Source organism: Hyperoodon ampullatus (assembly GCF_949752795.1).
Source record: "Hyperoodon ampullatus genome assembly, chromosome: 7".
Lineage (NCBI taxonomy): Eukaryota > Metazoa > Chordata > Mammalia > Artiodactyla > Ziphiidae > Hyperoodon > Hyperoodon ampullatus.
The window spans coordinates 66,621,806-66,648,769 of NC_136920.1; the positions used below are offsets into that span (position 1 = coordinate 66,621,806).

At 49.3% G+C, this 26,964-nt stretch overlaps 1 protein-coding gene across 2 annotated transcripts in view; it reads right to left on the reverse strand.

Moving 5' to 3' along the window:
- The window catches only part of GALNT18 (polypeptide N-acetylgalactosaminyltransferase 18), a gene marked incomplete at its 5' end in the record, with an annotated part of 342,665 nt that overhangs the window by 157,250 nt on the left and 158,451 nt on the right, over positions 1 to 26,964 (reverse strand). For both annotated transcript variants that reach the window (XM_079707503.1, XM_079707502.1), the window contains one exon: positions 14,980 to 15,172. In XM_079707503.1, the coding sequence (XP_079563629.1) occupies positions 14,980 to 15,172 (193 nt within the window). The remainder of the gene's footprint in view (positions 1 to 14,979; positions 15,173 to 26,964) is intronic.

Consider the following 26,964-nt stretch of genomic DNA (forward strand, 5'->3'; position numbering starts at 1 on the left):
ATAGATATTTATTGAGTTTCTTCCATGAGATAGGTACTGCACTGAGGGTACAGCAGGACGTGGACAAAGGGCCTGCCCTCATGGAGCTTATGCTTTGATGGGGGAAGCAGGTGAACATGGAAGCAAACAAATGATACAACTTCATATAAGTGCTGAGATGAAAAGTAATGCGGGGTTGGCGGATAGCGTGGTGCCCTGGCAGCTGTTCTAGAAGGAGTGGTTAGGGAAGGGCTCTGTGAGGGGAGAGGTCTGACCAGAAACTCACATGGCACGCCACAGTGAGCTGTGCAAAGGCCCAGCGGGGTGAAGGGAGCAGTGCTGCGACTAGAGAGGAGGTGATGGAGGGAACCAGCTCATGGAACTGCAGCAAAGGGCAGAAGGAGATGAGGAGGTGGAGGGAGGGACTTAAATGAAGGAGAAAGACTGGAATGACTCCTTAAGCTTAACAGACCCTTTGCAAAAATTTGTTGTTGTTGTGAATAGTATTGTTATAACAGAAATTAAAAGGTTGCTGGCTAACAGTCAAATAATGCTTCTGGCTAGTGCTTATTTATGGTTATCAAGACCAGCAGCTGGCCTTTCCTTAAGCATGGAGACTGACAGAAGTATTAACATACAACCTACTTGCTAACTGCAGTTTAAAAATAATCCTTTATATGGTCAGACTACTAGCACATGACCTTTATTTTTCTTTTATGAAAGTGTAATGAACAGCTCCTAATAAGGTCAATATATCAGTACACTGTCAGTTCACTGTCCACCCCACTAACTCCACCAGCATGAAGACTGTGACCCTACGTCTGTCCCCACTTCTCCAGGGGTTTCCTCTGAGTTCTCAGAGCCCACTATCTGAAACTTCCGGTGGTTCTCAAGTCTTTTCTAGAGTTAGGGGTTAACTGCCTTCTCCTCCTCTCTTCCCTTCTTTTTTTTTTTTTTTTTTTTTCGGTACGCGGGCCTCTCACTGCTGTGGCCTCTCCCGCTGCGGAGCACAGGCTCCAGACGCGCAGGCCCAGCGGCCATGGCCCACGGGCCCAGCCGCTCCGCGGCACGCGGGATCCTCCCAGACCGGGGCACGAACCCGCGTCCCCTGCATCGGCAGGCGGACTCGCAACCACTGCGCCACCAGGGAAGCCCCTCTCTCTTCCCTTCTTAATTCTCAGCCTAACCACTCCATTTCTGCCTTCCAAGGAGACCAAGTTGAATGTCTCCCAGTAACGGCCACGGCCGTCCTGATGGCTTGAACAGCTGCTGTGTCTAGGATCTGTCTCCTGAAGATCTTTCTGCAAGCAGAGTGGAAACGTTACTTTTGTTTTACAAGCTGCTAAACTCTGCTGATCACTATTTTTGCATGAAAGACTCTTTCGAACAAGGTTGTTACTTAACAGCCCTTTTGAACAGAACACCTAGGAGGGTGCATCACATTTGTGTGTGTTTATTGCCTGTCTCCCTCTACTATAATGACCCTCCCTGAGAGCAGGGACTTTATTTTGCTACTGTGCTACCTCCCAACCTTAAGCCAGGGTGTGGCATATAGTAGGTTTTTGGAATTGAACAAAACTAACAGGTTTATTTATTTTTATCCATGCATACTTCGGAGATATTGCGGGTTTGCTTCCAGACCACTGAAATAAGGCAAATATTGCAATACAGTGAGTCACATAAATATTTTGGTTTCCCAGTGCATTTAAAATTATATTTCTACTACACTGTAGTGTATTAAGTGTACAATAGCATTATGTCCAAAAAAAAGCCAATGTACATGCCTTAATTAAAAATATTTTATTGCTAAAAAATGCTAAGCATCATATGACAACACAAACCTTCAATCTGTAGAAAATGCAGTATCTACGAAGTGCAGTAAAGTGAAATACAGTATGACGAGATATGCCTGCATAAGGCCTAAATTTCACATGCGTGCCACTGATCTCAGCTCGCTCTTTTCCTACAAACCTCCTCCCTCTGAAGGAGAGTCAGGTCCTCTCCCAGCAGCAGGCCCTTCCTCTTCCACCCTCCCTCCCCTGGATTTGTGGCCCCAACTGCTCACTTTCAGTCTCCAGCAGGCTCTCAGTTCCTTTGCACTGTAATTAAGTGATGCCTCCAGGCCAAACGTCCTGACCTCCTTAAATCCTTCCTTCCTCTCCTTCTCTCCTGGGAGCCACTCAGGGCCCTCCCAGGAACAGCCACGGTGCTTTTTCTCCACACCTCATGGCATCTAACCTAAACCTGGGTCTGTGTGAGCAGGCAGGTGAAGGGTAGGCAGGTTAAGAAAGACGAGGTGGGATAGTTTATAGGGAGAGAACATTGTAGGGGAGGGGGACGAATAGAGCCACCCAGATGCTGACCAGCTGTGCCCCGACTTGCTGTGTAATCCTGGGCAAGCCACTTCCCTGCTCTCCATATCTTGTCACAGATTAAGGGAGGTAGAAGCAATGATCAGAGGTGTCTTCTCTGTACAATTCAGGATCTTCTATCTCACATGTGGTGAATGGAAGATGTCTCACTAAAGAAATAGCTTGCAAACTTTCTCTCCCTCCTAGCCAGTGCCTGGTCGTCACCAAATGCCACAAGACACATACATCCCCTTACCACTGTTGTGACTAGGCAGGGTGACCAACTTCATCCTGGTCTGCGCAGGACTCTTCCAGTTTCAACACTGAGAGTCCCAAGCACACTGGGATGGGTTGGTCATCCTATGACTAGACCACAGCTTCCTGATGGTAGGGACAGGTTTTGCTCATGACTGCACGTCCTCTGCCCGGCACTGTTTCTGGCCATCAACAGGCATTCAGCCTGCATCTCTTGAATGAACTGATAGCATCCTTTTCAAAGTCCCCAACACACACACATTCACACAGTATGATTGCAACCTTTGTTTCAACATCAAAGCAGAACTTACATGGCTGAGAGGAGAGGCCAAAAGAGGGAAGAAGAACAGCACGTCAGGTAAGATGTCTGCATACCTGCCGGTCACACTCACCATCATCACTGCTGGATACTGAACTCAGGACAGAAGCCTGCCTGCAGCGGGGCAGCCCAAGGCCTTCCAAAGAAACACACGTCCAAGCGGGTTGTTCCAGACCCGAGCCCAGCAATTCTGTTCCCGAGTCCGGCCACTTCACCCACAAACCAGCACCAGCCTCTGCCCGAGGGCTGTGCCTCTCATATTCACACACTGAGATATTCTCCCCCAGCACCTGCATCCTCCTGGGTCTGGCCAGCACAGCCTTTGCTCCCAGAGCCTGCCGTCCCCACCTGCTCTGGTGTCTGCCTCTGTTCTCCCCTTCTCTGCTTGCCTCTCCAGAGAAGGGCCAGGGGACGTGAGAATCAGAGGAACCACCAGGTTTACTGGCCCTTCCCTATTTGTGCTCCTTGAGAAAGCCTGACTGTACCAGACCGGTCCCTTACACATTTTGAGAAGAGGTACACTCTCCTGTAAAATTAACCATAAACGTTCCCTTTTTATTTTATTCTTGTTCAAAGTTGAGCCATTTTCTACTAGAGATAAAAAGCAAGGCATTTCTGAGAGGGGAGTACTATGGCTGTCTAATAAGCCGGGACTGGTGGTCATGATAAATTCAACTACATCCATCTCTGCACACAGAGGTGGTGTGGGTATGGAAGCGGCTATGTAGGGAGCCTCCCAGCAGAGCTCCCTGACACCCCTTGGAGCTGCTTATGAGGCAAGTTTATATCAAAAGCCTTAGCGCTGCCACTACCTGCGAGAGGCAGGGAAGCAGTGGCAGACTAAGGAAGGCCGTGCCAGGCGCCCTGCCACCGGGTACCGCCCAGGGCAGCAGCCAGACACCCCCATATTGGACCGATGGATTCTCCCCTCCCTGTGACCTCGGCAAATCTACGAGCTCCCGGTCCATCAGAGCATGACTCATGGAGGCTGCTTGACCTCTTCCAGAGCGAAGATCAAAGTAGAATGTGAGCTGTGGTCTGCCGGCCAATGTGTACAGGGAACCAGGTCTAACTGTGCCTGGATTCTGGGAGTGGAGGAGGGACCGACCTGGACCAAACAGAGAGAAGATGACACTCCCAGGTACCCACTCCCCTGAGTGCCCGAAGCCCCTCTTTCTTCCCAGCTTTCTCCTAGAGAGGCTCTACCCTGTACCCGTGGTGAGCACACAAGGGTTCAGCTGTACCATTAGCCACCTAGAGCATAAACCCTGGGATCAGCAGTGCCTGCTCGTCCCTTACAGCTGTCTGTGTCCTCACTCCGGCCTCCACCCTTCTACCTGCACCCACAGGACTTGCTTGATCCTGCTCTGGCCTCACTTGGGTACACTTCTGGCTTCTTCCAAAATTTTCCAGATTAGATAGGCTCCCAGCCTGCCAGCGACCAGTCTGTTGGGCTTAATGAGAGCCGAGGATGAGGGCAATATGGGGCTTCTCACTGGGCATGAGTGCAGTCAAGACTTCCACTCCCTGTGCCTGGCACCTCTATCACCACAACCTCTGGAGCTCAGAGACTGCACGGTACAGCTACCCCTACTGCCCAGGGACTCCTCACAGGATATCTGGAAGTAACAATAGTACTAATTTCCATTTACTGAGTGCTTATGATTTGCCATAAACCATGTTAAGAGATATACGGATGTTTTTACTCTTTTTCCCCCCTCTGAACTTTATTCCTTCCTACAGTCTTGTATAGTAAACATTTTATCCCCATTTTACAGATGAGGGAAATAGGGCTGAGGCAGTAAGTTATCTTCCAGGGCTTACACCTGGGCTCATTTGCCTCCAAAGCCAGTACTCATAGTCCCTGCTAAACCAGGGTCTGTACCTTCTTTCCACACCCACCCAGAGATTCATCTGTCCAGACACTGGTGTTGTGATAACCCAAAGACCTGGTGGAGGGAGGGGCAAAATGGAAGTCACTCCAGGTCAACTCTGATGAAAGATGGGGCAGATGTAGTGTGTCTAATAGGATGATGTGGACTCACATGATGAGATACTACTGGGCACGTGAAGCCTAAAATTGTCTTCCTGTCCCATTGCTCCCATTGAGATAAACCCTCCCCATCTATACTCCTTGTATGAAGCTGTCTGTGTCCTCTGCCAGGTGGCCTCACCATTCCGCCCACAACTCATGGGACCAGAGACTGCTTCCTGAGCCCCAAGTAGCTATCGACGGGCTGGCGGTCAGTGTACAGAGCAGTCTAGCCCAGGAGCTCTTATAGCCGGATCTCATAATATTGAAGAAGGACCAGCAGCCCTATCAAGCCCTTTCTCATGGGGAAGTTGAACATGAGGTACCCTAAGAAGACGGAAGCAGAAATGATGGGGGAGGAAACAGAACACTGTCACTGAGTGAGCTGCAGATGTGGACAGTCACTGTTAGAGACACGGCACTCTAAGAGATGAACAGAGAGCGTGCAGACTCGAGCCTGTCCAGGATGTCCTGAGCCACACTGCCCTCCTCCAGAGCCTGGATATGTGGCTTCCGCTGGTGTGATTATGTGACTGTGTAGACACGGGCCTACAAAGAATCCCAGCCATCTGTGGTCATCTGAGTGAGTTCAGTGTCTTCCTCCATAAGAGCATACCTACCCTAGCAAAGAAAGACCCACTGCACTTCCTGGACTGGGATCAGATCCCCCTGTTAGACTCTCACAGCCTCTTTTGTTTTTCTTATATGCTATGGCAACGTGTTTTTACATGGTTATTTAACAGACGTCAGTGTCTCCATTCAACTATAAGCTGCATGAGGGCAAGACCATATCTGCTTTGCTCACCAGGTCCCCCTTGTGCCTCACCCAGTGTCCAGCACAGAGTACAAACTCAGAAAGCACCGGGTATCTGGCTGAATGAACAAATGAATAAATGCTCGAATAGCAAACAGTAGAATGAATGCAGGCCCGGGAAAGCTTTGTGGGTGGGAATCCCACTGCAGCCCGACAGAATGGGAATCATGGAGTTGAACACATACTCCCTGCCTGACCACAACAATAAGCCCAGATCATCCAATAAGCCAGAGGGTGCATGGAGCTAGTGGGGCTACCTAGTATAGTCAGGGGCTTCAGGGGCCTGGCAGGAGGCCACGTCTGGCTCAGATGTGGAGGAGACAATGGACATCTGAGAACAGGAGTTTTAACAGTCTGCAAGGCAAAAGAAATGGGCCACAGCCTGATCCTGGAAGAGCATCTGACACCGGAATCACTACAGGTAAACTTCTAAGTAGATGTGATCATCAAAATGTCCAGCTTTCATCCAGAGGCAGAAGTTCTACAAGGGGACTCTGTTGATTTAGAGAAAGGATCTGCTATGTCAAATGTAGATTGTAAGTGGAACAAGAGGGAAATGAATCAATTAAAATGTAAACAGCCAACGGGAGGCAGGGTCATCATTTGTTCCTAAAACATCTTATTAGAAATCCAGGGAAAATGGGGTCCCTGGGACTACATGGACAGCCACCCAGGGAATAATAAAAGTCAGCTGGCTCTGGTGGAAAAATCACACAAGGGACCGAGCATCTCCTTGTGGGAAGTTTGTGGGTGAGCAGGCCAGGCCAGTGGCAAGGAGCGCTGAGGAAGGTGGGGTAAGGGAAGGCAGGCCCGACAGGTGGGAAAAAGGAGGACGGGGCGTCTTTGTTCTCCAGCAGAGCCTTGCTCCGGCCTCTGATGCCCAGAACTCTGGGGCTGGAGAGAAATCAGTCTGTCCTACACTCCCTACCTGGCCCTCCTCACCTAGTGCCAGGGTGGAAGGCCTGTCCCGTGTGGCTCCTTGTCCACTTTGTGGTCCTTCTGGTACTTAAAGTCATGACCATGTCCCCCAGGCCATCTCTTTTACAAATCAGAGACCCAGATAAAAAGTAGCAAAAAGTTAAACAGCACTTACTATGATGTCAGGCAATGTTCTAAGAGCTCTATGCATATTACACATTCAATCTTTGTATTACCATCTCTAATTTACAGATAGGAAAATCAAGACACAGAGAGGCTAGGTAACTTGCTGGAGGTCAACCAGCTTTGTAAGTGACAGACCTGGCCTTGGATCCCAGGGAATTGGGTTCTACATATCACTCTATAATCTAGCAAAAACTTCATCTGTTTGTCAAGTTACTCAGTTTTTCTCCTGAGTCGTTCTCCTCTAAACATATGCCACTTTCTCTATATCCCATAAAATCCAATTCTGCAGTTGTGATCTGAGTAAAACAAAACTACTGCCTCCCCATTTTAAGACATTAATACAGCGAAAGATTACATCATCTATAAGAACAACTATGTGATACTATTGGCCCATAATATGTTTAATTAACTAGGATCCAGAAGCATTTTCCCAGATTGCTCCAGTTAAGAAGTATTTCTCCCTATGTTTGTGTAGTCAGCATTTTTGATGCAACAGCAGAACCATTACCCAGGGTGTTGATTTTACCCCCTTTGTCCTGAGGCTGCCCTCATGGAAGTCTCATCTTTCAAAGACTTCTGGGTCATCTCCACAGAGCCAAAATCCCAAACTAGAAAAGCTCCCCTAGGCAGGGCGGGGCAAGGGGCCTGAGTAGTGTCCTGGAGACACAGACACAGGTAAAAATACTGGCTCTGCAACATACCACTGGTGGGAGCTTGACCAAGTTTCTTAACCTTGCAAATATTCAGTATTTTCCTATATAAAATGGAAATAATAATAACTACCCCAGAGAGACGAGAGGATAAAGTTAAAGGACAACATAGACATTAGGCAGTTTGCAGTGCCTGCCACGTAAGTGAGCAAGTGGTGGCTCTTCGTGTAAATCCTTAGCCCCAGCATAGGAACCCCCAGATGATCCAGCAATCATGTCCCAGCTCCTCACCTGAAACCGCCCCCCTTCCCTGCCAGGACCAGACATATAACTTGTGGGGCTCAGTGTAAAAGGAAAATATGGTGGCCCCTGTTGAAAAATTATTAAGAATTTTAGCACAGCAACAGCAGATCTTTAAACCAAGCGCAGAGCCCTTCTAGCCTTCTCAGGATCCTGTGCAAAAGGGCCCAGTGTATAGTGTCCTGATACTAATACTGCCGCTGTAAACAAGTCCTGTGAACTTGGTGACTTCAAATAACACAGATTTGTTATCTTCTGGTTCTGGAGGCCAGAGTCTGACATAGGTCTCACTGGGCTAAAATCAAAGTATCAGCAGAACTGCATTCCTTTCTGCAGGTCCTAGGTGATAATCTGTTAGACACTGTTCTTGCCTTTTTCAGTATCTTAAGGCTGCCCACATTCATGGCTCTTTTCCATTTTCAAAGCTAGCAATGGCTGGTTGAGTCCTTCTCACACAGCCACCTCTCTGGCTTATTCTTCCACTTTCAAGTGCCCTGTGATTACATTGGGTCGAACCAGATAATTCAGAATTATCTTCTTATTTTAGTCAGCTGATTAGCAACCTTAATTCCACCTGTAACCTTAAGTCTCCTTTGCCATGTAACATACCATATTCACAGGTTCCAGAGATTAGGACGTGAACGCCCTTGGGAGGCCATTATCCTGCCTACCATACACACTCATGAAGTCAGCACTGTTGACCCCCAAAGTTCAGAGATCTCAGATGTCTGTCTAGAGGTTGCACCATGAAGACCCCATGGCCCTCCGATCCATACACACAAACCTGGTGACCATCCTCATAGTGGTGGCAGCAAATACCCACAGCCACCTTGGATGGACCCTAACCTGCTCCTAGAGGGATCCAGAGCCCTGGCTCCAGGCTGCATTCTTTCTCTTCTATAATCTCATCCTGCTTCTTTCCACTTGGATGTTCACACAGGGTCTCTCCAGCTCAGGACCCAGGGCTCCTTTGTGGGTGGGTATGTGTGGATCTGCCCCAGTTGCTCCCACCTGGGGCTGCAGAAAATAGTCCAATCCCCTTTACCAGCCTCTTGTGCCTCAGCCCCAGGCCTTAACCTACCAGTCAACCCAAGAGCCAGTCCACCCTCACTCCTGGGAGGGATGTGGACCTCAGGGGATGCTGGCGAGAAAGGCAACAAACATCATTACTGATGGCTCAGGGGCCTCTGAGAATCTGCCAGCAAGAGGCAGGAAGCAATACCTGCTGGAGGCTCTGCCCTGAGCTACCTTAGATGTAGGCCATAGAGCTGCCATGGCAATGTGACAGCCCTGAAGCGGGAGCCCACGAGCCCCTCCTTTTCCTACCCATACCCAATGCCCACTAGATCAGGGGCTCATCCCTTATATCCCCTGGCCCCTGTATGGAACTAATACCCACTGCCTGCAGGAACGGCTGCTGTGGAGCTGGTGAGTACCAATATGCTAACTACCCCACCCGCCATCACTGGGGTGGGAGGCCCATCCTTACCTTCCTGTCCTGATCTGGCAAGCTTGCTTTAGCCCTCCACGATCGTCCTTCCCCACAATCACAACCCATTTTCTCAGTGACCTCCCTAAAGATGTCGCCTCCATCCTTCTTCTCCATCCCACAGGCAAAGGACTTCCTTGATCTCTTTCTCACACCATAATTTTTCAAAAAGTTGACGCTTAATTTATATTCAGTGAAATGCACAGATCTTAAGTGTGTAGTTCGATGCGTTTTGACAAATATATATACCTATGTAGTCCACACCCCAATCAAGACTTGTCTTTCCCTTCTTCTCTTTTTGCCTCTGGGAGGTTCTTTTGGAGGCTACAGATTAGAAGGGGCAGGTGGGACACTGGGAGGCAGGAGGAGGGACATAGAGAAAGCCATGGGGATGTCTGGAGCTTGTAGCTAGGGACATGAGGGATGGAGTAAAGTCCAGCCAGACTGAGATGCAGACTTTCTCCCCTTCGATCCTGAGGCCCCGGTGTCTTTCACCCCAGGAAGCAAGAAGGCAAACCCCTTTCCAGATCTGGCAAAGGCCTCACGTGGGGTGAGGTCTAGGAGGCTCACTAGAAGAGGCAACCACTGTCCTGTCTCCCCTGGGTCTTCCCACCTGGATGGCCAAGGGGCCTGCTCTGTTCTTATTATAATAATGCAGGAAGAATGAATGGCACTTTGACTTCCCCGAAAGCCAAGTGTCCTGGTGCCCGGAGGAAATACGTCCTCTCTCTGTATGGATCAAAGACCCCAGATGAGGCTAATGAAACTGGCATTTCCAGTTCCCATGTCCTTCTGAGGCAGGAGATAGATGGGCCTCAGGCTGAGCAGCTGGAGTTTGTTCCCTGGGGACAGATACTCCAAAATAGCCAGAGAGAGAGAGGAGCTGAGCCCTGCCCAGATAAAAGATAGAGACCACATATTTCTCATTCTTGAGGTCAAGGAGACCTTCCCGACTACACATGCACAGAAAAGATCCTTGAAGGTCAAAAAAGGAGTGATGTCAACTTATCCATAAGCTTCTTCGCTAGAATCCATCTTGGCTAAGAGATGGGCGCGCGCACATGGGACGACCCTCATGTAAACCAAATAAGGACTCAGAACCAGGCAAAGCAAGATCACTGCCAAAGGAAACCCAGAAGAAATGCCCAATATAAGTGATTCAAACTACCACGAGGGTGCTACTCTCTCTCTGAGTCCACCCGTGTGTGCCTATTCACACGTACTCTTTTTTCCTCCTAATAAACACTTTACTTGTTTCACTACTTTCCGTCTCTTTGTAGAAATTTATTTCTACCAAGCTGATGGGCCAGAGCCTTGTCACTGGCCACTGGTCCCTGGTGGTCTAATGGCTAGGGTTCAGCACACTCACTGCCGCGGCCTAACTTCAGCCTCTGGCTGGAGAACCAAAATCCTGCTTCAAGCCAAGGCCACCTGAGATGACTTCCATTTCCGGGGGAGGGCGGCCAAAACTGGTAAAGGGAGGGTCCTTGCAGACGTCAACCTCCAGGTGCTGCTTCCCTGAGCAGAGGCCCCAGGAGGACAGGGCTTCTGTGGGTGTCAAGTGCAGTCCCTGACTTACTAGAAACCTGCATGGATGACTCCTTCCCAAGGAGGCAGGGGATCCTCTGCAAGTTTTCTGATCACTTGCCTTCTGATCCCATCACCTTCCACTCTGGATCCCACTACAGTGTAAGCTCCTTGAGTGTTCTCTCTCTGACACTTTACTGGGTACCTGGCACACACTTGGTGCTCAATAAATATTTATTGGATGAATAAACTAATGAAGCCTACCTAGCAACCAGTTGGATGGATTTTTTTCCTTCTAGTTACCTCTTGTCCTGTGTATAAGGCACTGAGCACACTTTGGCCCTCTCATGACAAGGTGGTCAGATTACCAAGAAAGGAGACAAAATAAGGGCCCAGCCAGAGCTGATGGAAGGGAGGGTAGGGCAGAATTTGGGACACCCACTTTCTGGTCCAGGAATGAAGCCAATGAGCATAGCATCAGGGTTAGAACTTGGCAAAGTCAAGAATACAAAGAGCAGAGTGCAGAATCCAAGGATGCCTCCAGGGGCAGGAATCCCCAAGGGCAAACAGGAGGAAAAAGGAGGAAAGGCACAGGAGCTGAGACTGAAGCAAGGTACACCTGGTGCAATTCTTCTAGAGACTGTCCTTAGCATGGGGCTTCCTCTCCAGATGCTCCCGGTACCCCTACCCACCTTGCTCTAAATCCCAACATTTGCCATAGCTGAGGTTTCACTCTATGCCTTGATAACAGCTTTGAGGTTCACTAAAACAATTTTTCCACTTCCTGAACCAGATAAGCCAATCAGCTCCATGCTATACATCATTAAAGCAGGCCCCATCCCCAGTAGAATGACACAAATGGACACCTCAAGGCAATGAAACACAGTGACGGTTACAAGCACAAATTCTATTGCCAGACTGCCTGAGTTCAAATCCCAGCTCTGCCACTAGTGACCTTGGGCAGATTACATAATCTCTCTGCGCCTCAGTTTCCTCTTGTGTAAAATGGAGACTAATAATAATACTATGAAATAGTAAGAAATACGTATATTGATCTCTGCCCCCAGTTCCTGACAATATTTATTATTAGTCTTAGACTAATAATAATACTGTGAAATAGTAAGAAATACATATATTGATCTCTGCCTCCAGTTCCTGACAATATTTATTTAGTCTTTGACCCATAGCCCCTAAATCCTTTGTAATTTACTGAGTGAAAGGAGTGTCTGACACAGAGGTCCCAAATCCTTTAGGATTTCCTGGGTGATCAGAGTATCTCTTTTTTTTCTCAAAACAGATAACTTTTTATTGAATTATAGTTGATTTACAATGTTGTGTTAGTTTCAGGTATACAGTAAAGTGATTCAATTATACATATATGTATATATCTATTCTTTTTCAGATTCTTTTCCATTATAAGTTGTTATGAGATATTGAATGTAGTTCCCTGTGCTATACAGTAGCCCCTTGTTGTTCATCTATTTTATATACAGTCGTGTGTGTCTGTTAATCCTAAACTCCTAATTTATCCCTTCCCCCTCTTTCCCCTTTGGTAACCATACGTTTGTTTTCTATGTCTGTGAATCTATTTCTGTTTTATAAATAACTTCATTTGGTTTTTTTTTTTAGATTTCACATATAAGTGATATCATATGATATCTGTCTTTCTCTGAATTATTTCACTTAGTATGATAATCTCTAGGTCCATCCATGTTGCTGCAAATGGCATTACTTCATTCATACATATATGTGTGTGTAGATATATATATATACACACCACATCTTCTTTATCCATTCATCTGTTGATGGACATTTAGATTGCTTCCATTACTTGACTACTGTAAATAGTGCTGCTATGAACATCAGGATGCATGTATCTTTTTGAATTAGAGTTTTCATCTTTTCCAGATGTATGCCCAGGAGTGGGATTGCTGGGTCATATGGTAGTTCTATTTTTAGTTTTTCAAGGAACCTCCATACTGTTCTCCATAGTGGCTGCACCAATTTACATTCCCACCAGTAGTGTAGGAGGGTTCCCTTTTCTCCACACCCTTTCCAGCATTTATTATTTATAGACTTTTTGATGATGGCCATTCTGACTGGTGTGAGGTGATACCTCATTATAGTTTTGATTTGCATTTCTCTAATAATTAGCTATGTTGAGCATCTTTCCTGTGCCTGTTGGCCATCTGTATGTCCTCTTTGGAGAAATGTCTGTTTAGGTCTTCTGCCCAGGTAGGAGTATCTTTTGATCTAATGAGGAAGACTCTTGGCAGGCTCCTGAATGAGGGTTGGTCACCAGAAAGACCAAGCCATGATTAGAAGTTTGGAACTTTCAGTCTTACCCCCCATTCTCTGGAGAGAGGGGAGAGGCTGGAAAATGAGTTAATAATCAATCATGCCTATGCAATGATGCCTCCATAAAAATCCCTAAAATATGGAATTCAGAGAGCATCCAGGTTGGTGAGCACATCCACATATTGGGAGGGTGATGCACCCCCAACTCCACAGGGACAGAAGCTCCTGAGCTCGGGACACTTCCAGACCTCACCCCATGTCTCTCTTCATGTGGCTCTCTTCCCAAGGAGCCCCTCACAGGGTAAAAGTCACATACCTTGCAACAGTTAACAGAGCCCTCCTCTGCAATTCTTAACCTGGGCTGTGCATGGGAATCACCTGAGAACTCTAAACAACATGGGCACTGAGTTCCACCTCTGGAAACTCTTGCCCAATTGGTCTAGGGTAGAGCCTGGTATCAGGATTATTTTAAAGCTCCCAGAGGAGTTGAATGTGTAGCCAACTTTGAGAACTACCAACCCCCCACCCTGACTTGATCTGCTTCCTGTTGCCCCTCTGATCTCATCTCCAACTACTGCCTCCTAGCTTGCTCTGTTCCAGCCACAGAGACCTCCTTCCTTTTCTTCAAACATGCCAGGCATATGTTGACCTCAGGAACTTTGCACATGCTGGTCCCTCTGTCCAGAAAGTTTTTCCCCTGAGTATCCACATGGCTCACTTCTTCATCTCCTCTAGGTCTCTGCTCAAATGTCACCTTCTTAGTGAGGCCTTCTCTGACCATCTCATTAAAAATTCAACCCCTCCTCCTATTCCAGGCTGTTCCAATCTCCCTCTTCCACCTTACATTTCCCCACAGTACTTACTACTATCTAACCTGCTACATAGGTGACTTTGTTTATCATCTGTCCTAACCTAACTAGAATAGAACACAAGCTCCCCAAGGGTAAGGATTCCTGTCTGTTTTGTTCACTGCTCTATCTCTGGGTCTAGACTATTCTGGCACATAGTAAGTGCTCAATAAATATCCTTTAAATGAACATATACTCTTCTCTCCCCTTGTAGATCCTCAGCTGCTCTTTCATCTCTAGAGCCCAGCAAAGTTCTCCTGGGCCAAGAAAACCACACCCAACTAAATGGCATACATCAGGTGCTCAATAAATGTCTATGAAACTGAACTGAACTCTCCTTCCCAAAGAATATAGCCCCCAAGCCCAGCAGCAAGATCTTTCCTGAAAACTCCAGATATAAGCTCACTGTGGTTTGCAGCTTTAAGAAAATTTTAAAAATAAGGGGAAAGTGGGGAAAAGAAGATGTTGGTGGGGAGCTCACAAAGTTAATGAGATTTTCTCAGCTACGGTACATGTCCACATTTTTAATAATTAGGAGTAATAAAAATTCTAACTGAACCTTAAAGGAACATCTTCTGTAATGAAGAGAGAAGTCAAGACAGACTTCTCTGTTGGGTGTAATGACTTGTTAGCCTCAGAAGATGGATGTACTTTAAAAAACTAATTTACAGAAAAAAAAAATTGTTCATAAAAATGCAACTGATTGGGTTAAAATGACTTATTAACAGGAATGCCAGATGATTCTCGTTCCCTTAAGGATTAAATTAGGTTATTAATCCTCCAAATTTCTAATGGAAGAAAGCCTTCCCCCCGCTTAGCAGATGGAGAAACTGAGGCTGGGCGAGCAGGGAGAGAGTGACTTGCCTGATGCAGGCCAAGTGGGCAGACCCTGGCTGAAGCCGGGAAGAGACCCAGGAGTCCAGACACCAAGTCCTAGCTCTGTCCCCAGCACTGTGGTGACCCCACCTCCCCACTTGCAGGTCAACAAGGGCCCGGCCACTGACTCTGCTCACCCACTGGGTCTGAGGTCAGGCAGGGGCCGGTCGAGGGGTAGGCGGTCACTGAGGTAGGCATTGTAGCCGTAGTACTGGAACTGCTTCAGGGCCACACGCCGGCCTTCGGGGCTGAGCTCCTGGCCCCAGTGTGCAAACAGAGAGGAGTCTGTGAAGGGCTCAGCCTCTGCCTCCTCAGGTTTGGCGGGGGCCTCTGGAGAAAGAAGGGATAAGGAGACAGTGGGTCAGAGTGCACCCCTGCATATGCCATGACAACCCCTTTCCCTTCCTCACCATTGCCTTGGGTAAAACAATCTTAGCCCCAACTTTGGGGGTGGGGGAAGGGAGACTAGAATCTTCATGCTTCCGCAAACTCATTTATCCATCCATACATCCATTCACCCAACAACCACGAGCACAACGGATATAGAAATATACCCAACAGGGTCTGCTGGGAAGCCGATGGGTGTGATCCTGATGCCCCATGGCTTTAAGTTAGAACCTTCTCCTTTCCCAGTCTGCCTTCTCATCAGAGATACCGGTCCCAGCCCGCGAATGGGACTTCTGCTTCTCTTTCCCCAGATCGCACCCCCATTCCCTGGGAGCTCTGAACCTGTCCCACACCCAGGTCCCTGAGCTGGGCATCTGCTCCCCTGCCCAGTTCTTGCCAGTCCACCTCTGTCTCCACTGTCTGGTCCTGCTGTGAGTTTCCTGGTCCCACCGTATGACATTCACCTGGCTGCAAGGACCCTCGGCCAGACTGCCTCCTGCTGCTTCAGGCTTTGCCCACCAGGATAGGGAATTGTTGGCACAGGAGACAGCCCCATCCCCAAACCTCCACGCGCTCTGGGCACTGCTCATTGGACCCCTGGTAGACTTTGTGGGGGGCAGTGCTCACACCAGGTCAAGAAGAGCTCATCGTTTTCTTGGAAGCTTCCAAGAAAAATGGAAGAGGCATTATTACCTATAAGAGCAGAGGCTTGGATTCAAATAAATCCCTGCTTCACCATTCACTGGCTACATGACCACAAGCAAACACTCAACCTCTTGACGCCTTGATTTCCCCACCTGTAATGTGGGAATAATAATACCCACCCACCACCCCCAAGATCTGTGAGGATTACATACAATCAAGTATATAAAACACTTGTCTCAGAATAAGCGCACAACAAATGGTAATCAGGGTTGCTATAGCAAGAGGAGCCTGGAGGGTCATTTAAGTCCTTCTTTTATGGTGATAATGGGTAGGTCTTGCCAGCACATAGGCTGTGAGGTCAAGACTATGGAATTCGTTCCCAGGGACGGGTAGTCAGGCCCACCATTCAAGGTGAGCAATCAGAAAAACTGGACAGAGATGCCAAGGTCACTGGATGGCGCCTTCCATGCTCATAAACATGATGTAAGAGACAGTCAGGAGCCTGGAATGAGACAGGGACCAGGAGGAAGCAGAAGGGGGGTTAGGAACAGGAGAGGCAGGCTTGGGGCACTTGCCAAAGTCCCCTCAGCTGTCTGTATGGAGCCAGTAGGTGAATGCACACCTATGCCAGGTAACTTAAAGGTACAGGCCAAGACAGGCCAGGGGCTAGGGTTCCATGGTCTTCAAGGTTGGAGAGCTCAGAGCTGCAGACCACAGCTCTTACCACCACTTCCTCCTGACGGACTCTTGGAAGAGCCAGTCTGGGAAGGGGAGGAAGCCTAGGAGTAAGAGGGGGACCCTTCCAGCACCTAGGAAGGGGTGCTGCAGGGGGAGGAAGCCCCCATCACTGAAGGTCCACAGAGGGTGTCATGGACAGAAGGGAGCTGTTGTAGCTCCCTGCAAATTAGAGAGCTGAAGATTCTGAAAGCAGAGCCAGCACGCCGATGCCAGAGACCTTAGTCAGAGAGATGCCAAAACTTCTGTAAATGGAGCTGGGACTCACAGGCGCTGGGTGAAAATGTGTATGCACCTCTCCTCTTTGGGGGCCATGTCCTTGGGCCATACGCCAAACTGGAGATCTGTGTAACTCCTGGGATAACTATCACAGCTAGCACTTGCTGAGTGTTTACCATGAGTCAGGCTCTGCCATAAGCATTTTTCACATATCGACTCAACTCACCCTACCAGGTGGGAAGTGCTACCGTCTCCATTTTACAGATAATGAAGGTGAGGCACAGAGAGGATGGGAAACTTGCCCTGGTTCACTCAGAAGGAAGTGCAGTAGCTGAGGTGCAATCTCAGGACGTCTGTCCCCCGAGGCAGTAGTCCTAACCACGAAGCCACACTGCCTCTACAGAGCAAAGGGCTGGATAGAGGTGAATTCCAAAGACAAACATGACCTATCATCTCAGTTACCAATTTTCCTTAAAGATACAGAAGGAAACTCAGATATGTTAAACATATTAGGACATATTAAAGAGTAAAATGCAAACTACATGTGCATTTCTATGACAAAGCAAGAGCTTTTAGGACTGTGGTGCTGCTCAAAGTTCCATCCCAGAATTCAGGCTGCCTTTGGCCCCCCAACTAGGTACGCTTGAAGGGAAACACGGGGCTCGCCTGATCTTGAAGGTCCTTGTTATCTCTCAAAAGATGGATGACTCAGGACTTCCCTGGTGGCGCAGTGGTTGAGGGTCCGCCTGCCGATGCAGGGGACACAGGTTCGTGCCCCGGTCCAGGAAGATCCCACATACCGCGGAGCGGCTGGGCCTGTGAGCCATGGCTGCTGAGCCTGCGCGTCCGGAGCCTGTGCTCCGCAACGGGAGAGGCCACGACAGTAAGAGGCCCACGTACCGCAAAAAAAAAAAAAAAAAAAAAAAGATGATGACTCACTCATTTGGAATGGGGGTTAGTAAAAATCTAAATCAGTGAATCAACTGAATCATATAATATTTAACAGAAATGGAGTTTTATTGCTCTCACATACCTAAATGGATATTACCAAGTAAAATGAGATCAGTTAATGAAAAAATTATAATTCACAATTAGGCCAGTGTTTCATAAAAATGGATTATAAACATATTAAAGTCCTGGGTTCCACCACATGTTCCAGCCTTTTTACTCAGTATGGGTACAAATGACAACAAACTTGAAAGTAGTGGGTCCTGAATAATGAGTCAGGGGTGTGAAAATGGGAAGAGGTATATTTGTTGAATTTCTGCCTGAGCGAAGCACGGTGCTAGCTGATGTCCTTACCCAAGGTTATCTCTGTCATGCTCACAGGTGTGGACTCCATGAGAACAGGATGACCTCTGTCTTGATCCCTGCTGTATCTTTGACTCCCAGCACAGTACGTGGCTCTTACAAGGGGCTCAGTGCATCATTTTAAAATAAATCAGTTAATAAGTACCCCATAGTGGTTAGTTATTAGACATGAGGAAACCAAAGATGAAGATGTGAAATGACTAATCTGAGGTCACCCAGTTTGTCAATGGCATTGAAGCTTTCCTCTGCATCATGGGTGGCAAACTATGTTCTGAGGGCCAAATCTGGCCCACCATCTATTATGTAAATAAAGCTTTATTGGAATACATCACATTCACTTGCTTACATGTTAGCTATAGCTGCTTTAGAGCTACAAAGGCAGACTGGGTATGACAGAGACTATATGCCTTGCAAAGTGGAAAATATGTACTTTCTGCTCTACTGACCCCCTGCTCTACACCTTACATTTGACATCTCTTAGGTAAGGAGGCTTTGCCTCTGCTAATCCATTCATTTTGTTTCCTTAAGAGCACTGGCTGTAGAGACAGAATCTATACTCCAGCTCGACCATTTACCAGTTGAGTCTAGCTTATCTGCACTTTAGTTCCTCATCTGGAAAGTGGAATAGATACTAAAAGTACCTTCTTCATAGGCTATTGGGGTGTATTCAATGAGCTGGTCCATGTAAGGAGCTTAGCACAGTGCCTGGCACATAATAAATGTTAGCTCAGTGGGCATCAGTGGCTAAGGACCCACACAGCTTCACAGCCCACCAGGGTGCTCTTCCACTGACACTTCTTGAGTTCAGATTACAAAGTGGAATGGCCTTGCCCTGAGGTCCCAGCTCTGGAAGATGCTGCTGCTGTGTAGCCCCCAGATGAAGGGTCTCCATGTCTACAGAGAGTGGCCTCCCCTTAACCAGTCCTAGACCCAACTCCCCTCACTCTCCAATAAGAAAGCAGACCTACAAGGAGGACCATGTCTGACGTAGTTGGAGCTGTAAAGAGGCCCCAGGCAAGAGCCTCGGCTGGGTCCTCTGCAGGGGGCCAGGGGAGTCTGGACACATCTGGTGAGGGGCCAGACCCACGGATGTCTCTCATCCAGGGATGAGACCCACCCCCCCACGAGGAGCAGATGCAGGCTGTGGCCCCTGCTGGGGTTCAGACCTACTCGGCCATGCCTGACCAACTGAGGGGGTGACCAGAGAGAGGTGTCTATGCAGGGGGCTGAGGGCGCCCAAGGGAAGAGGTCATTCATGGCACAGATGGGCAGGGCACAGTGAACTCAGTCCGGTGGCCGAGCCAGAGTGTTTGGAGGGTCCTTAGTACAGCACAGAGGCTGTGGTCCCAGCCCATTCTTCACCCAGCCCTGGTGCTTGTCTGTGTCCTAGGGAGAAGAGGCTGAGAGGGAACCCTGAAGGGTCATTTCACCAGACAGCCACACACGGGGTTCAAGCAGCACCTGTGTAATGCCCAGGCAGGGGAGCTATTCCTCTGCCTTCCCTGACTCACCACGAACAACCACGTGGTGTGGGCAGGAAGGGAGCCCCAGTGGGGCCTGAGGAAACCCATCGGCTGAAGAGACACTGCCATGCTATGCCCCTCTCTGCTCGGCACTTCCCACGGCCAACTGTCTCTCTCAGCCTCTGGACAGATGGCTCTACAGAGCAGAAACTGGAGGACAAGAACCAGAGCTCTCAGGGCCCCAGCAGGCCTGGGATGGCCAGTGGATGGGGAAGGAAGAACAACAGTGCAGACTGTAAGTTTGAAAGGCCCCGGATTGGCCATATGATTTGGAAATAGTTTATGAACCTACAAGCACGTATGCCAAAGTGCCACCTACTAACCATCACCAAAGGTACTGTCCAAAGTGGCAAAGAGCCACTCAAAAATTACTTGAGGTTCACTGAGGAGGGGACTACAGACTAATCTTGGGTGTTTGCTGCAAAACCTTTGCCCCTGGAGCTGATCCCCTCCTACACTGTACCCCAATTCCATTGCACTGGCCCTGCCCTGTGGTGAGGCCAGGCCATCGCAGTGGCCCTGTGATATAGGTTCTATCATTCCCATCATAGAGGAGAGGAAACTGCAGGTCAGAGATGTAAAAGAACTTGACGTTGAAACCATACTCCTGACAGCAGCCCCTCCTCCATGTCGTGGGCTAGATACACTGTCTGGCTTGAGGGCTGGGGAAACTTCAGGTCCCGGGAGGCTGATCAGTTGGTCTGCACTGGTTCACAGCAGTTGTTAAACCACTGAGATACCTTCACAGCGCTGGTAAACAGCTGCTTCCCAGAGTCCTTCCGGGTGGCCCTCTAACCCCAGCTGCTCTGGCCCTTTTCTTGGAATGATCCAGATCTTTCCACCAGCCAGCAACTGTAAGGTGTATGCCCAGCCCTCCCAGGAGCCCCAGGATCCTGCTCAACGCTCATGCACATTGATCCTGTGCTCAGCATTCATGCACATTGGTTAGCGTCTGTGCCTGGCTGGTTAAGTACAATTTGACCATTACTTGCTCGAGCCCTTCCTCGGAGGCCCCTGTGAGAAAGAATTGTGGGTTTCTGGAGACCTTTCACTCAGCTCATCCGTTCCCCATGTTAGTGCCTGGGCGTCCCTGTGCATGACCTGTTTTCCAGAAAGTTCTGCCAGTGATCACAGAAGGCATCCAGGAAATGCCACAATATGGTCTCAGAGATATGCCCACAACGCTTGACATGCAGCCCACTAATGAGAGCAGAGAATTACCGATTCAGGTCCTGACAGCTTCCATGCTAATTCACGGAGACAGGAGGGAAGAGGGGCAGGAAAGGAGCTTGCGAAGCTTTGAGCAGTTAACGCACCCAAGGCCGCAGGGCTGAGCACCGAGCCCAGGCTCACCAGGCATGCATGATGAGCACATCTGGAGACCCAGCCAAGCTTGTGAGGCTCCTGAAGCCGCTGTGCTGAAAGCAGGAGGAGTACCTGCATGAGGGCAGCTGTTTCAGAGAGCAGCCCGCACGAGGGCTCGCCCAGCTGCTTTTGCTCCAGAGTCTGGGCGGTGCTGAGACTGCACAATGGAGTGGAAAGAAAATGGGTTTGGGAGTGAAACAGACATTGTGATGCTGCCCAGTCCCACCCACGTCTGACCACCTGTCCTCTCTAGGACCACCTTCCTGGAGATGCCTATCTTTTGAAGCTGAGCCATTTTGTCAGCCCCTGTCATGCACTTCAGTGGAAACTCTGAGGTGCTGGTGCCTTTTTTGGAGGAGATGCAGGAGAGGCTGTAGCCCACACCTCTCCCAAAGCAAAAACCCAGCACCTGGCTCTGCCCTTGGATTTTAGGATGAATCCTAAAATAGCAACAGAAGGGGTTCCATTGCATGATTGTTGCTGGAGGTCAAAGTGATTTGGGGCTGGACAGCAGGACTGGCCAAGCTCTACCGCGGGCACAGACAGAGCCACCTAGGACATGGCTCACATGGCTGAGGACCCTTAGCCCGCTGCCCACGCTGGACTGTGTGCTCATTGGAAGTGGCAGCTCTACTTCTGGTCCCTCTGTATGGGCGCCTTTAGGACTATGACCCTGGGAAAGCAGTGGAGCCCTCTTGTTTCTTATGGTTTTTCTCGGTTTCCTATATGCCTCTCTTTCAGGCAGAGCTAAGAAGGCTTTGAGGGTGGCTGGGAGGGGGACCTCGCTCTGCGCTGCAGCCAGTGCTATCTTGGTTTCTGAAGCTTTGGTGTTTGGTGGTGAGATCCAGAGCCCAGGAGCAGGGAGGTGGGAGGAGGCAGGACAGCCAGGCCGGTGTCCCAGGTAATTGCCTGCCATGGGCACTGGGGCCTTAGGTCTAAGTTCATCCGGGGGACAGGCACAGACTGTCCTGTCTCCTGTCCTCCTCCAGGAGTGTCCTGGGGACCTCCTCACACCCCACAACTGGGTCTGCTCTTCACTGTTTCTGGACAAGCTCCACAGCCCAGCCCTGCAAGTCTCCATCTCCTTCACTGTGAAACAGGGACAGACTGCCAGGCTGCTGGGGAGAGCCACTGTGAAGTCAGCTTTTGGAAGGATGAAGGCTAAGCATTAAATAATGGAGCCAGCAGTGCTGAATATCCCAGATAAGAATTCATAACTTCTGTTGCCTTTCCTTCCATTCCTTTTATTTTTTTAATAGCTTTATTGGGGTGCAATTTACATACCATAAAATTTGCCCTTTTCAAAAGTACAATTCAATGATTTTTTTTTTTTTTTTTTTTTTTTTGCGGTACGCGGGCCTCTCACTGTTGTGGCCTCTCCCGTTGCAGAGCACAGGCTCCGGACACGCAGGCCCAGCGGCCATGGCTCACAGGCCTAGCTGCTCCGCGGCATGTGGGATCTTCCTGGACCGGGGCACGAACCCCTGTCCCCTGCATCGGCAGGCAGACTCTCAACCGCTGCGCCACCAGGGAAGCCCCAATTCAATGATTTCTAGAAAAGTTTTCTTCCGTTCTTGAGATGTCTTGTTGCATGCTTTCTTTGGGGTTAAAAAGAAAAGGGCTAATTGAATATCCAGAAATGTACGTTTGTATCACCTGCCTGCTGGCTTCCCGCTGATGATAAGGGACCATTGTTCTCACTAAAGAGCCTGATGCCTGGGCCCCGCCAGCCCGAGAAGCCCAGGCAGCAGTGTCTGCAGAGCATCAAAGCCAGTTCATCGGAGCAGTGCTCATGAGGCAGGACTCACACCACCATACAGGGGGTGGTTCACCCCAGCACAACAGCGGCTAGCCCCGGCTGCCTTCTGCTTGCCGTCGGTCGGCCGTGCTACTTCCACGGCCCGGGATGTGTGTCCACCTCCCTTCTCTTCCAACAGACCCCGGTCCAAAGTGGGGCCCCTCAGCCTGTTCCAGCCAGAGTGAGGCACCGAGAGCCTGTGGGAAGCAGGTGGTCCTGAGAGGCAGGAGGCCTCAGTCGACCCTCACCTCCAACACTGGGCAAATCCCCGTTTCCCAGTCTGTGAGAGAGACCCAGTGTTTGTGTTCCATTAGAGAGAAAGGAGGACTTGAGCACATCATCGTGATGCTTTTCTTATACCTCGAAAAGCAAGACATTACGCCTCCCCTTGTACTTGGGCTCCTAAGGGGACATTTTCAGATGTTCTATGTGCTAAGAGCCCTACTAGTAAAGAAGCGAAGTATTCTGTTGAGTTGAGGGTCTTCCTCCCTCTCCACTTCTAGGCGTGCATTAGGACACGAGCTGAAGGTCTTTTGCCAGCAGCCCCTACAATTAGGCTTTCTCTTCCAGAAAGAGAAAACTAAGAGAACTGCTAAGAGAAAGAAGTGGGATCTGGCAGGAAAGGGCTTGGAGATAATCGGAAGAAAGGAGCTCTGACAGCCTCAGGTCCCACGCCATTCAAATCCTCTGCGTAACAACTTCATTCACCATGGCAAAGACAAATCCGGAAGACCTTCCTCTGGCACCTGAAGAGCACTGCGGGGAAGAAGAGCAGCTTCCTCAGAATGCCTCCCTACCAGGCAGGGTCAGGCCTGCACGGCAAAGGGCAGCTTCCTGCAGGTGGTGTGAAGTCAGCTCTGCCCTTGACCGGCTACGTGACCTTTGTCAATCTCTCTGAACCTCAGCTGGCTCATCTCTTTGATGAGGATAATAATACTTCTCACTCACCGCAAAGATTAGGTGCGTTGGTGGCATCAGTAAAGTGCTTAGCAAACTGTCGGACTCCTGGTAAGTGGAGTCGTTTCCTGTTGCTGCCGTAACAAAGGACCACCAATTTAGTGACTTAAAACACTACAAGTTTATTATCTTGCAGTTCTGGAGGTCAAGGGTCTGACAGGGTCTCTCTGAGATAAAATCAAGGTATTGGCAGGTCTGCGTTCCTTTCTGGAGGTTCTAGAGGAGAACTCTTGAATCCCTGAATCCTCCTTTCCAGCTTCTAGAGGCCACCTGCTTTCCTTGGCCCATGACCCTCTCACTTCACGGTCAGTGCCAACAACAGTGGGTTAAGTCCTTCTCATGTGGCATCCATCTGACCTCTTCTGATCTCCTCTGCCACTTTTAAGGACCCCATGATTACAATGGGCCCACCTGGATAATTCTGAACACTCTCCCTATTTTAAGGTCAACGGATCAACACCCATAATTCCATCTGCAACCTTAACTCCTCATTGCTATGCCAGGAAACATATTCACAGGTTCCAGAGATGAGGATGTACAGATCTTTGTGAGGGGCAGGTTATTCTGCCCACCCCAGTAAGAGTTCCATCACTGTGGGTTTTGCTATTTATAAAGGCGTGATTCTAATACTCTGCTCTCAGGGTTGGAACCCTAAGAGCGAAAGGAACAACAGTTCACGTTTGTTGAGAGCTGACCATTCGCCAGCTCTCAGCACAGCGGATCTCTCCTCCCTGACACTGCACTGGGACTGCACGAGGGGATACACCCAGGCAATCAGGGCAGGGCTACCAGCCAGGTTCTACAAAGGAGCAGGTGCACATGAGGACAGCAGGTGGCCGTGAGCTGTGGAGGGGTCTCGTCCCTGACCTTGAAGCCACCTTGGCCCTGCGTCCCTCATGCACCAGCTAATGAACAATGAACGAGAGCCTGGATGGAGTGAGGCAGGTACTGCAGCCATCACCCTCCTGCCTCTCTGCTTCTTTCCCACCAGCTCTGACTGAACTATCCCCACCTCACCACTGGCCCTGCCTCTGCTGCTGTGCTTTGAATTGGTGTTGGCAGTTGGTTGCCCAAAACTCTGGCTTTCCAAACTCCCTAAAGCTGCAGTTCTATTGTCTTGGGGAGTTTCTCATCTGAGAATCTGAAAAATTGCCCACTGGTACATACATAAAACAATCTGCATTCAATTTCATGGGAGTCATGAGAAGCAGTATGATATACCACAGAGATGGGCAAACCTTTTCTGTAAAGGACCAGCAGTGAATATTTTAGGTTTGCAGGTCTCAGGGTCTTGGTTTTAACTACTCAACTCTGCCATATCTCTGGAAAGCAGCCATAGATGATATGTAAATGAGTGGGGGTGGCTTTGTTCCAAGAAGAGTATTTCTACGGCAGGCAGCAGGTCAGATTTGGCCCCTGGGCTGCAGTTGTCTGACCTCTGGTGTAGGGGTAGCACACGCTGTGGCTCCTGGCTACTGCATCTACTAGACGGCCAGGTCATAACTGCTCTGTGCCTCAGTTTCCTCACTAGTAAATAGGATAACAATACCTGCCTTGTTGGGTAGTAGTGAGGAACGGCAGAGTGAACCTGTGTCCAGCACTCAAAACAGTGCCTGGCACCTTGTAAGCTGGGTGAAAGTGTTAGCTTTAGGATCTGCCTGCTGGTCAATAGCACCTGCCTCCAGGACACTGGCTCTGAATCACCTCTCTGCCTCGTTCCATGAGAGCCCACTCTGATTCCCCAGGCACTGGCCTCATGGGACACAAGCCTAGCCCACCTAATCCAGCCCCAGCCGGAAAGGACAAAGGTAGTTATGATCCTGGATGCTCAAGTCACTGAGAACAGGACCGTGGGCGTGGCTGGGACGGAGGACAGAGCAATCAGGCACCCTGGCAGGGGCTGCTGGCAAGGATGAGAGAAGGCTAGGGCTCAGGAAGGGTGGCAGGTCCTAGCAAGACACTAGAGAAGGAGTCAGGGGTCTAGGGAGAAGCACAGTCATTCCATTCTGGGCTGACACGGCAGGCAAGGAACAGGAATTCGTCCGACTGTGAGCTCACTCCAGATACTCTGTGATGGCCTCTCACAGCCAGACAAATCTCACACCTGCTCCCTTGCCAGCCTGGGACTACCGTGCCCTCTTCCCCCTGCACAGGGTGGGTTCTGGGCCTGGGTGTGGCTGAGCTCACAGCTGAGAGAGCCGGGCAGGTAGGGATAGCCAGAGCTCAGCGTGTGCACACACACACTCATGGAAATGGAAATGGACTTGATTAGAAATTATGCAGAATGAAAGCCGCTAGTAAAGATCCAAGTTTTTATGCTCGGAGCCAACCACATAAAGAACACGTGAAAAAGTCATTTCAGGGAGTGACAAATGTACATACCTCAGGAACCGGGATTTATAGGTGCCATTATGTGCTACTTTAAAACAACCCTTTAAACCTAGATTTCTGCCTAGGAGATATAATGAACTCTGAAGCACATACCATCATTTTTTTTTTTTTTTTTTTTCCTGAGAGCTGTCAGCCTGGAGCGGAGCATCCGGACTTCTAAATATACACTTCACCATTCACACATAAAACACTGTTTCCACACATCAATTTCTTGGAATGAACTAGCTGGTGACCCTGTTGACGTTAAAGTGGCATGCTTCTCCTAGCACAGATGCACAGATGGGAACAGCTGGGCTCGACAGTGAGAAAGAAATGTAGTCCTTTGCAGCGCAACAGCCGGCAACCCAGACCAACTTCAGATGCCTGCAACAGCTGCAGCTCTTAGGTGCCAGGACAGGCTACAGGAGAGTCCTTGCTTTGGGAAATCTACAGCCTGAGGTCAGCTGGGAAGAGTGTGTTCCTTCCTCTGTAATATTACTCTACCCTTTTCCCTCCAGTCTCAGCCTCTCCAGGGAAGCCTGCCGGTTTCCAGTGTCTTTCTTCTGGTCTTAAAGGGACAGCCACGCGCCGTCTTGCAGTGGCTCCCAAACGTTAACAAGCATCAGACTTACCCAGAGGGCTTGTTCAATCAATGATCATGCTGGGCCCCCCTCCCAGAGTTTCTGATTCAGCAGGAGGTCTAGGGTGAGGCCTGAGAATGCACATTTCGAACAAATTCCCAGGCAATCCTGAGGCTACTGGAGGGGCCTCACTCTGAGAACCAGGCTGCAGAGGTGACTGGAATCACAGGC